Source organism: Hevea brasiliensis, chromosome 14 (assembly GCF_030052815.1).
Source record: "Hevea brasiliensis isolate MT/VB/25A 57/8 chromosome 14, ASM3005281v1, whole genome shotgun sequence".
NCBI lineage: Eukaryota > Viridiplantae > Streptophyta > Magnoliopsida > Malpighiales > Euphorbiaceae > Hevea > Hevea brasiliensis.
Window position 1 is genome coordinate 15,622,721 of NC_079506.1, and position 12,652 is coordinate 15,635,372.

Here is a 12,652-nt window from a genome sequence, read left to right on the forward strand (position 1 = left end):
TGAAATCAAAATGCATATTATAATAAGCATATAATCCTTGTCATGCTGCAATTTTTTTGTACTGCCATAGACACAACAAAATTTTAAACCTAAGGCATTTTTACATCTGGCAGGATAAATAGATAAAATAGAAGACATGATGCAGAAAACTGCTCGTCAAACAAGAGCAAGCAATACATGGGAAATAGAATGAAAAAGGAAAAAGAAGACGGAAAGCTACAGGGTTGGTCAAGACATTCAACATCAAGCATATTAGACATATTTCATAACAAGAAATAGGATTATCCTACAAACAACACAATCCCAGAAGACCAGTTCTTTATTAGAACGGTGGGCTTCACAGCCGAAGAGATTTTTTTTTTTACCTGAGCAAGGTAGGAAAACTATTTCTTCTCCGAAAACATGTATTTACTTCTTTTATATGCTCATACCAAAAATATTTGAAGGAACAATTTTTCCATCAACTCCTTTGGTTGCAGTTGTAAGATGGTCAAACCTCAATCTTTAATGAACAATTTTCTGAACTCATCATTGGACTTTGGCTTCTCATCCCCCTCTTCAACACTTTTATGTTTGTTTGTCATCACATTTCTTGGTACTAAAAATGTGCTCTTACCCTTGAGTTGGATGTTGTCATCTTGCTTACGAGCAGCAGAGTTTGGAAGCTCTGGTGCCTTGGACCCCTTGGAAGTTTCATTCGACACTTTAGATGCAGATTCCCCATCGTTACCACTCATGCCAGTAGTGTGTGCTGCCAGTTAAATTTATGAGAAAAACAATAAAACATGATAAACCAAGCATCAAACTGTGGGAATCAATACTGAATAATGGATTTGAGGTATATGTTAAGCAAAGGGAGCACTAAACAGAACGGAAGATTTTAGAAGCATACAAGTAGCAAATACCCAAAGCACAAGACAATAGAACACATAGATGAATATTGGTATAACATTGATGAGTCCTTTAACGTACAAAATCCATTAGTAAAACAGGAAATGAACAATGCTTTTCAATTTAAATGCTATCAAATTGGACTTGGATAAACGTATCTGATATAGGTATACGGCCCAGTGTGGCTAGCCTATTTAAAAAATTTCACATTTTCTAAATAGTTTTAAGTGTAGCCTTTTTTGACATGGCTACTTTAGAATAAAGTTAAAAGTCAAAGCAGCTATGATGATTAATGAGAGAGAGAGCCAACATCGTTAAAAAGATCATTCAATGATTAGTGATTAGTTCAATGTTGTGACTCAAATCTAACTTCCAACAACCATGGAACTTTCACTCCAACTCCAAACATGGAAATGAATACAAACAAGTATTTTTACTCCACTTAACAAAGACAAGTCCAGTGTTACTCCACCCATCCCATGGTGTAGTTTGTTTTCAGTCCTTTGTGTTCCATTTTGACATAAGAGTTTTGTTTGTTTATAACCAGAATAGCTTAATCCTATGACAAGAGATAACTCAGGAATGCAATTCTTTCCTTCAAAGTAATTTGATAGATAACTCTTAACATTGATAATTTGACCCTTCTACCCCCCAATGCCTTCTTATTTTCTCCTATACAAATTTTTAACGTGAATAGTTTCACCTCCTAACATATAAACATCCATTACAAGATAGCAACATACTGTCATTTTGATGTACTGTCAATATTTTCAGACAAACTATGTATAAAAGCAAAAGGCTTGAAGATGATAAAAAAGTGCTCTCAGTGCATGAAGCTTCCCACTTTGATGATCACAAAAAACAGAAGAAAATTTTGCAGTAGATATTAATAAATGGCACATCCAAACCCACTTGCCTGTTGCGCATCAAGTACACACAGAGAGAGAGAGAAGAGAGAGAGAGAGAGAGAGAGAGAGAAGATATTAATTACATAGACCGTTTAACTTACTATGTTGCTTTGAAACATTATGACCACCTTTTTTGTTTTGTTTAGGATCTGACCGTGCAATGCTCAGCTTCTTCCCAAGTAACATCTGCTTGTTCTTTAATATGGCCGCAGCAAGATGTTCATCATCTGAAAAGTCCACATATGCCAGTCCCTTCATAAAGTAAACATAAGGTGAGAATGGCATTGAAAAAACAAAAAAGTAGTTGTTAAAGGTTCCCAAGCAATAAAAAGCATGCTCATTTCAATTGAAACTTCTGTCCTTACATACATAAGCTACCAGACTTCTATATGCTGTATTCTCTTAATAGTAATATTTGTAAGTTCTCTCTTTTGTTATATGGGACGTTTCCAGTGTAAATAAACAGTAAATTCTAACATGTGGATTTTTTTATTAAATTTTAAAAGAAAAAAAATTACAGGAATCTTTTGTAGCCAATTAAACAGTGACTAGATAAAACTTCACATAGGTAGGACCGAAAAATAGATTTCATAGACCCGTCTACTAGTGACATATCTACATCTATATAAGTAAATATTATAAAGCTGGGCTATGAAAAAGGATTAGTAAAAAGTTGCCTAATGGCACTCTATTTTTCTTACCTGTGGCATTTCAAAAATTTTCACATCACATTTGTGAAAGCTATTTAATAGAATGTAACTCTTGATAATACCAATATAAGTTATTTAAAAATGTTTAAGTTATACTCATTTAAATGTGTTCATATCTTTATTTGATTTAATTAATGTATAAGGTTATTTAATAGATAATGATGTGCCGGGAGAGTTTATAAACAAATACAAATCTTTTGTCTCCATTGGGTCTACCCAAAAAAATGACCTTTGGTATTGCTAATATAAATGATTGGAAACTCATAAGTTATGTTTCATTTAATGTTTTTATTTTTATTATAATGAGTACACCTTTAATTTATTTATGTAATGAATGAAATAATTTAATTTTATTGCAGCTACAAAATGACTTTTAAAATTAAGCAATAATTTTATGGGCACTATAAAAAGAGAGGCTTTCGCACAAATAGAATATTTTATTTTCACTATACAAATAAATTTAGTTTTGGCAATTGCTCTCTAAATAAGATTCTCTTTGAAGAAAGTACAATCAACAGTTAATAAATTTAGTGTTAATCTTTTCCATTGTAACTCTCATGGAAATATATTGTTCAATTATTTAATATATATTAAAAAGAGTAGTCTGGTATCTTTAAATCATTTTAATTATTTGGCATTTTAGATAGTGTTATATTTATTCATTATATTTTTCAAAAATATATGTAAGAAATTCATAAATTAAATTTCTTTGTGGTACTCTAATTTTTTTTAATTTAGATTATATATTTTAAATACATTTTTTAAATTTATTTAAAATGTCTAACTAATTTAAAAGATTATCATTTTTATAGTATAAAAATTTCTTTGGACTAGTCAACACATTATTGTAGCACAAAACATGTATCATAATGCTAATTTTAAACCTCTACAGCTATGAATCTGTATCTGGAGTTCAAGCCTTCTGCAACAATTTACAAGAAGTCCATTGAATCAATGATGAAGGAAAATTGATAAAACCATATTAAACAACAAGAAAAGCTTCAAAACCATGTTTCCAATTTAACCTGATTTGCATCCAGTAACATTGTACATAAGGCTTTATAAATTATGAGCATGCTAGTTTCCACATAATTGCTTGTGCATTTTCTTATATTAGTTTTAGCATGTTTTCTATTCATGAATGTTCTCAGACTTCAGTGACTAACTTGTTTGCTTTTTATGTTTGTTTATGCTTTCTTGTTCATACGTTTTTTTATGTTTGCTGTGTACCAGGGCTGAACTTATGTTTCTATAAATCCATCCATTGTATGCTACAAAAAATGGCGAAATACATATAAGGCATGCACAATTCCAAAAGGAATACATATTATTAATTTAAGTTAAAATATTTAATATGGAACTTCCAAATTAAAGTACTAAAATGCCATTCACTAAAGTAGCCATCATCTTATGTATGGTAGAAAGCATGTAATGAGACAGGAAAAATGCAGAAATGACGAAATGAAAGTGTTTATGTGTCTATCTGTGCATGCCCAAGCATACGTGAGCTTGAGAGAGAGAGAGAGAGAGAGAGAGAGAGAGAGATACCCTGGATTTTCCGCTAAACTTATCACGCAGTATTCGAATAGAAATAACCCCACCAACATCACTGAAAAATTTGTGCAAATCTTCACAATTTGCCTGCAAAAGTTTTTAAGTTTTTAATAACGGAATCATAAATTCATGTGCCCACTTTTCTAGGTGTAGTAATTAGCAGAAATTGACTTCTTTCCTGCACTAAACTCAGGATAAGTGAGGGAAATTGTTTACTTGCCTTAAGATTAAGATTTGATATGAATGCAGTACATTGGTCTGTATATACTTTGTTTCTCCCAGTGTAAGAGTCTTGCAGCTGTTTTTCATGGATGCTGTCTGTCTTTTCAACCTTGGCTTTGACCTCTTCTTTTTCAGTTACTTCAGCTAGAATTTGTGCTTGATCTTTATTCTTCTCACACCCTTTCTTTTGGCTTTGAGTTGTTTGTTTTTGCCACTTTGCTGGAGACTGTTCATCAGTAGATTCTAGACCTTCCTTTCTCTTTTCACGAACATTTTTCTTAATGGGATCCTCTTTCTCATCTGTTGATGCAGCAAATGCTTTTGATTCCCGTGGCATCCTATATAATTGTAGCTCTTCCAGACGGGGAATAACCTGAGAAAGGGTAAGGCAAAAGATATCTATCCTTTTAACAAGTGTTATAACCATCCTCAACATAATAATAATAATAATAATAATAATAATAATAATAATAATAATACTTGGTATTACACAAAATTAAGCAGGTACAAGGATCTCTTCACGTCTTGTATACAAGTGAACACTTAGTCTCAACCACCAGAAAATACAAGCAGCATACAACTAAAAGTGAATATAAATTTTCAAGGTCTAGCAAGTGGTAAAGCAGCCTCAGTCCACATAACTGCTTCAACAGAAATAATATAGTAATTTTGAATTTGAATAAATAAAAATTAGAATCTTAAAAAGCATTAAAGAGGGGTTGCAATCCATGTACGTTGGGAGTATAGCAAGGCAGCGCCTACTAGAAAGAAAAAAACAGAGAGAGAGAGAGAGAGAGAGAGAGAGAGAGAGAGACAGAGAGAGAGATAAAGAAAACATAATTAAAAATGGAGCTCAACGAAAATTTAACTGGGTTCCAGAATAGCTATGCATAGACAAGCATTGACCATCAAACAAGTTTTTCAAAATCCTATATGACAGTAGCTAACCAATCAATATAACCGATAGCAATGTTCTTTTTATTTTCTACAGTCCAATCACCAGACTTAAAGAGGCATTTCCCCACATACACCCATAGCAGACAATATTTTTCCTCCACATGCAACCATAAACCAAAATTGCTTCATGCTTGTCATATTTCAAGACTACTCCACAATCTGAGCAATATAATATAGTAATAATGATGGAAATCACTTCCACGTCTATATGTAGGAAAATGCAATCCACATATCAACATACCCAAGTTCTATTAGCAATGCACAAATGCATCCATTAATAAAAAGGAAGATGATTGCAAGGTACAACATTAGTATCTAAACAAAGAAAATGGAGTTTCTTATGCCAAACAAGAGGGAACAACAAAATGACAGTAGGAAAGTGCACCTTTTGCACAGCATAGTCAAAATCTTCCAGTGTACCAAATTCCCTCTCAAAGCGCAACCAAGAATGGCAAATGTCCTGAATGATTCTGTTAATTAGGAAGGAACGTATCATCTAATCCACAATGCAGTTTATAATAGATATTTACTAAAACCTCCAAAGAACTCAGAGACCCAAAACAATACTAAAAGCCAATGAAATATGATTACTCAAAATGTCAAGAGAAGAAGAAGAAATCAATATAGTTATAATTAACATCACTGTTCTTTTCTTTGATGTCCTGATACATACATATTTACATGCACATGCGGGCACACGCATATCATAAGTGCAAAGCTTTTGTAGAAGTTACCTTACCTACCCAATACAACAACCCACCACCCTACCATCCCAAAACCCAAAATAAGGGGGAAAAAGAAAAGGACACTCATGGTTCCTATCAAAGACCATTATTCCTTCTTGCGAGAGGTTTAATTAGGTCAACAGATCATTTCTTTTACATCATAAATTAGTATGTTTAGTAAATGTTCCTCATTATGAAATCTGGAGCAAGGCTTTAAACACAAATTACTGTCATTGTACATAAGTAGAGAGGATAATAACCATATTCATCAGGGCCCAAACTTCCTATCTAGTTATCAGAATTCACCTCCCACAACCTAAAACATCCAAGGAGTCAAGGACGCTATATAATTTTTAGCAAGAAACTTGCATTCTAACCATTTTCACAATTGTTTCATTATATACATTTCTGCCAGTGCATAAAAAATTAATCTATATTTCTATGTCATAAAATATGGCAAAATCATTGAACCAATAAGTTAAAAACGAAGTATCCCAGATGCCATCAAGGAAGAAAAAGTTTGCTGTTAATTCTTCCATAAATTGGGCTTTAATTGTGCACTAGATTTCTTCTATGATGCTTAGTAGTCAGTACAGGCAAAACTTTCATTGCTTTGATGTTGATTCATGGTTTTAAGCCTTCAATAAATTTCTACAATTTCTATTCCTAAAATTAAGGATCAAATTTGATCAAATTGAAGTTCCTCCACGATTGCAAGACAAGGAAAATAAAACCATATATACACATATTTGTTAAATTCTTTAAATAGTTAATACCTAACCACCCTTATATTTTGACATTTATACCTTCAATGCAGAAGCAGGGTACAATAGTAATGAGATTTTCTGATCTGCGCTTTATTATTTCAAAGTTCTCCTTACTTCCATTTACATTTTTCTGCTTCATAATGTTAGAAAAAGATTAAAAAGAGTTTCATAGGGTGAGGTGGTGGTCTTTTTAGCTACATTTCAACCACTTCTTAAAAAATAAAAGTTTGATTAACAAGCTAAAAGGTTGGAAACACATCACAAAGAAAAAGGATGGCAGTTCAAGGAAGAAAGCATACCTCAGAACCTGTCCCAGGAAACCTTTTACAATAGCATCTTCTGTAGATGGACCTTGCTTCCTTTATATGGCCCAATTCAATTTCCATTGCTATATAACCTTGCCAAGCTTCCAACATTGAACCACTGCCAAAAGAAAACAGGATGATAAAAACAACAATAGAAAGGGACAATTTACAGAAAACAAGCCTGAATAAATGGGAAAAAAAAAAAAACTTCCCCAAGAAGCTAGATATTGTCAAACCTGATCTTAAGCAAGCTCTCCCAAACTCCACGGGCTGCCACTAAATCATTTCCCAAATTCAGCTCTAGACGGGACCAATAAGCATGCAGATGCAGCAAAGCATCCGAATTCTTCAGTTGCGGTGATAAGTAATCTGATGCAAACTGACAGTGGGATAATAAAATGTTAGAATTAAAATAAACAATGCATAAGTACATCCACTTGCTTCCCCATGTCGCACAGAGAGTATACACTATAGGAAACTAGTTGACACATGCAAGTTAATTATTTACATATAAAATCTGAAGGCAAATACATATCCTGTGATTTTAAGGTTACAATGGATCAATTCATGTAGATCCTCAAGCATTACAAAGCAAACCACACTGATACAAACCTGAAAGGTTTCCCTTATTTTTGAATAATCCAAGACATCCTCTGCTTCATTAACAAACAAGATTCTTCGCCTCAAGCTATCTACCCGTGTGAGAAATAAATCTAGGTACTGAAACCAAAAGGTTTAGTTAAAAAAGGAGGCCTTCAATGCAAAAGAAGCAGATAAATTGAAACAACACACACAGAACACTAACACCAAGTTCTGCAAAAAAGTTAATGAAACAGTTTTACCTCTTCAAGTGTCGAAAAAGTGCACTGTAGGGACTTTTCAAAGACCTGAAATCAATGAACAAAATCAGTCAATCAATTGTCAATGCAGTTTCCAGCATTGTCTAATCAGTAGCAAGAGAAGGTTACAAGTTAAACTCCCTGTCCACAGCAGAGATAGATAGATATACTATACACATAGACAGAGATAGAATGTAACGCCCTCACAGTAGGTAGTCCGTACATTCTACTGTTCCGATGACTAACGTCTGTTCGGACAGCTAGAATATCTGGAACTACACTTAAACTAGGGTGAGGAGACATAAATTGATGAAATAAAGACCAAGAAAAATTAAGGGAAAATAAAAGAAATGAAATGTAACTAGGTTAGAGGAGCCGGAACCACGGCGATGGGTGACCGTACCGGGAAGTCACTGCATAGGCAGTTGACGATCCCCGACCTGCGAGAAACCCTAGGAAATAATTTCCGGGACTTAATTAAAGGCTTACTAAGATACAAATGACATTAAAAATGTCAAAGAAAATTTAGTTAATTAATACAGATGAAAATAAACTCCGTCTAAGTAGTTTGCGCTTAGCCGGTCCCAAGCCCGAATAAAGGAGGAGGGTTGCGGTAGGTGACAACCAGCGTAAAAATTTCGTCACACCCTATGATATGGATTCAAATGATATAAACGTTGGGGCGTCCTCTACTAATGACGCGCTACATCGGAGCCCGGGTGTAGTGATAAATATGCAAGGGTGTAGGGCGTTCACCGAAAGCGACGCGCCATGCCGGCGCCCGGGTGTGGTGTTAAGTGAGCAAGGATTCCCACATCATGGACGGGTGTAGGTAAAGAAGTTAGTCCATAGGACAGATAATAGAACAAATAGTGGAACAGAACACAAGATAGACATAGATCATAGGAGACCAATTAGGAAGGAGCAGGATCAGGGTTGGTACTTGAATGTTGGATCACTTACAGGAAAACTAATGAAGCTTGTGGATACCTTGGAAAGGGGAAGGGTGAATATTGCTTGCAATCAGAAGACTAAATGGGTAGGAGAGAAAAGTAAGGAAGTGGGTAATTCAGGGTACAAACTGTGGTTTACCGGAAAGGAGAGAAACAAGAACGGAGTGGGTATAATCATAGACAGAACATTGAAAGACGCAGAGTAGGCGTGAAAAGAGTAGGAGATAGAATTATACTAGTAAAGCTAGTACTAGAAGGAGAAACAATAAATATAGTTAGTGCTTATGCCCCACAAATAGGACTAGACAGTGAGAGTAAACAAAGGTTTTGGGAAGATATGGATGATTTAATGCAAAGCATACCGAATGAAGAGAATGTCTTCATTGGTGGAGATTTGAATGGACATGTAGGAAGTGATAGGCAAGGTTATGAGAATGTTCATGGAGGTTTTGGTTTTGACAGTCGAAATGAGGAGGGAAAAAGCATCCTGGATTTTGCTATTGCATACGACCTAATACTAGCAAATACCTACTTTATAAAAAGAGAGTCACATTTAGTGACTTTCAAAAGTGGGCAACATAGAAGCCAAATCGACTTCCTCTTAACCAGGAAGACAAATAGAGCTCTATGCAAGGATTGCAAGGTCATTCCAGGAGAGGCTTTAACAAGTCAACATAGGTTAGTGGTCTTGGATGTCAAGTTTAGGAACAATTCAAGTAAGGTCAGAAGAAATAGTGTAGCTCGAACAAAGTGGTGGGAGTTCAAAGGAGTAAAGCAAGTGAAGTTCAAAAATGAGCTACTCGAGTCCGAAGTATGGAAGCTAGATATGGAGGCCAATGATATGTGGATACAGATGGCATCAAAGATTAGAGAAGTAGCTAAAAAAGTACTTGGAGAGTCTAAAGGACATGGACCACCCTCAAAAGAGAGATAGTGGTGGAATGAGGAAGTACAAAAGGCAGTGAAGAGAAAAAGGGAATGGTATAAGAAATTACCTAAATGTGATAATAATGAGGCATATGAATAGTACAAGATAGCAAAGAAAGAGGCAAAAAGGCAATTAGTCAAGCAAGAGCACGTGCCTTTGAATATTTATATGATAAACTTGGAACTAAAGAAGGGGAGAAAGATATTTATAGATTAGTAAGGAGTAGAGAAAGGAAATGTCAAGATCTCAATCAAGTTAGGTGCATTAAGGATAAAGAAGGAAAAGTGTTGGTGAAAGATGAGGACATTAAAGAAAGATGGAGAAATTATTTTAATGATCTCTTTAATAATAGTCAAAATAGTAATAGCGTAAATATAGATTATAGAACAATAGAAAAGAATGTAAATTATACTAGAAGGATTCGATCTTTAGAAGTAAAGGAAGCACTTAAGAGAATGAAAGTGGGTAAAGCCTGTGGACCCGATGAAATACCAATTGAAGTGTGGAAGTATTTGGGAGATATGGGAGTGGCATGGTTAACTAAATTATTTAATAAGATTCTAAACTCAAAGAAAATGCCTGATGAATGGAAGAAGAGTATTTTAGTACCTATTTTTAAAAATAAGGGAGACATACAGAGTTGCTCAAACTATAGGGGAATTAAACTCATGAGCCATACTATGAAGTTGTAGGAGAGAGTTGTGGAGCATCGACTACGTCATGATACTTCTATCTCTCTCAATCAATTTGGTTTCATGCCCGGTCGTTCAACTATGGAAGCGATCTTTCTTATTAGAAGCTTGATGGAGAAATATAGAGATGTGAAGAAAGATCTACACATGGTTTTTATTGATTTGGAGAAGGCTTATGATAGTGTTCCAAGATAGGTCATATGGAATGTGTTAGAACAAAAGAGGGTATCTATTAGGTACATACAAGTATTGAAAGATATGTATGAAGGAGCAACTACTATTGTGCGCACAGTGGGAGGGGACACAAGAGATTTTCCGATCTCAATTGGATTACACCAAGGATCAGCTATAAGCCCTTACCTTTTTACATTAGTTTTAGATGAACTGACGAAACATATACAAGAGAGTATTCCTTGGTGCATGATGTTTGCGGATGATATTGTTCTGATAGATGAGACACGAGAAGGAGTCAATAGGAAGCTAGAACTTTGGAGAAGTACTCTAGAGTCAAAGGGTTTTAAGTTAAGTAGAACGAAGACAGAATACATGCATTGCAAGTTCAGTGAAGGCCAAACTGGTGACAGGGAAGGAGTTAGTTTGAATGGAGTGGTACTATTCCAAAGTAATCACTTTAAATATCTAGGCTCAGTCCTTCAAGTAGATGGGGGATGTGAGGGGGATGTTAGTCATAGGATTAAAGCCGGATGGTTGAAGTGGATACGTGCCACGGGAGTTTTATGTGATCGTAAGATTCCTAATAAATTGAAAGGAAAATTTTACCGTACAGCCATACGACCGGCTATGTTCTATGGTAGTGAGTGTTGGGCACTGAAAGAGTCGTATGCATCTAAGATAAGAGTTGCAGAGATGAGAATGTTAAGGTGGATGAGTGGCCATACTAGACTAGATAAAGTCCGTAATGAGAGTATTAGAGAAAAGGTAGGAGTGGTGTCAATTGAAGATAAGTTGAGAGAAGGGAGATTGAGGTGGTTTGGTCATGTGAAGCGTAGACATACGGAGGCTCCAGTTAGACAAGTAGAGCACATTAGGTTAGAGGATAGAAAGAAAAAAAGGGGTAGACCTAAATTGACTTGGAGGAGAGTAGTACAACATGACTTAGAAACATTACACATTTCTGAGGATTTAACCCAAAATCGTTCAGAGTGGAAAAAGCGAATCCATATAGCCGACTCCAAATTTTTGGGATAAAGGCTTAGTTGAATTGAGTTGAGTTGATACATATGAAAATAAAAATAAAATAGACAGTATAAAATTAAAAGAACCATCGAATCAGAGATTTAGTCTGTATTATCGAAAAAGGTTGACAATAACCCGAAGAGGGGCATTTTGATCATTTGATACCTAGAGTCGACTTTTGACCTAAATGTCCAGTAAAATGAGTGATATTTAAATATTGAAAATTCAATAAAAACATGGGAGATTGATGCTTTTATGCATGTAAATGGTGATTTTTGATGTTGATGAGTAAGTAGATGTAAGTTATATATTGAGTGATGAAGTTGCACGTACTTGCAAGTATATGTTGTGGTTGATAAATTGGAGTTAGGGTTTTGGTTTAACTATTGGAGACTTTGTGTTATTGCTAGAATTTAACTTGTTGAGATGAATTGATGATGTCAGAAGTGCCATGAATATCAATTTGTAGTTTGGGAGTTGGAGGAAATAAAAATTGGAAGTGTATATTTTTCATGCAGGTTGAGACTTTGAAAATCCAGTGTATATTTTGAGCCATAACTGAAATTTTGTTGCTCCAATTGGTATGAGGCCAATTACCAATTGGAGATGAAACTAGATCTAAAATGCTCCATTTTTCATGAAGATACCAAGCTCAAATTCTGTCCAAAAAGTGACCTAAATTCTGTCCTAATCCGGATGACCATATAGTGAACCCAGAAAAATGATCAAATGAACAGTACACATTCATTTGGCCATAATTCCCACTAGACAGGTCCAAATGACTTGAATTTTATACCATTGGAAAGCTTAGATATAGGACTACAACTTTCATTAAAACCATAGAGCCCAGAAATGCCTTAAACCAAATCAAATTGTTGGCCCAAGTTAGGTCACAAAACTGCACAGAACCATATTGCCCAATAATTGCTAGACATAGGCTTACTTGACTAGTTTTGGCAAAGAGGCCATAACTTAATCTACAGAAATCCAAATGCAATGAAATC

The 12,652-nt window shown here is 34.8% G+C and overlaps 1 protein-coding gene across 1 annotated transcript in view; it reads right to left on the minus strand.

Annotated features, from left to right (window-relative positions):
• The window catches only part of LOC110634732 (uncharacterized), a 21,680-nt gene continuing 9,028 nt past the window's right edge, over nt 1-12,652 (minus strand). The window contains exons 9-17 of the mRNA XM_058134870.1: nt 7,882-7,926; nt 7,652-7,759; nt 7,276-7,418; nt 7,034-7,157; nt 5,628-5,702; nt 4,284-4,658; nt 4,058-4,150; nt 1,901-2,051; nt 1-751 (exon numbers count right to left, since the gene is read on the minus strand). Coding sequence (XP_057990853.1) covers nt 498-751; nt 1,901-2,051; nt 4,058-4,150; nt 4,284-4,658; nt 5,628-5,702; nt 7,034-7,157; nt 7,276-7,418; nt 7,652-7,759; nt 7,882-7,926 — 1,368 coding nt within the window. The 3' untranslated portion in view covers nt 1-497. The remainder of the gene's footprint in view (nt 752-1,900; nt 2,052-4,057; nt 4,151-4,283; nt 4,659-5,627; nt 5,703-7,033; nt 7,158-7,275; nt 7,419-7,651; nt 7,760-7,881; nt 7,927-12,652) is intronic.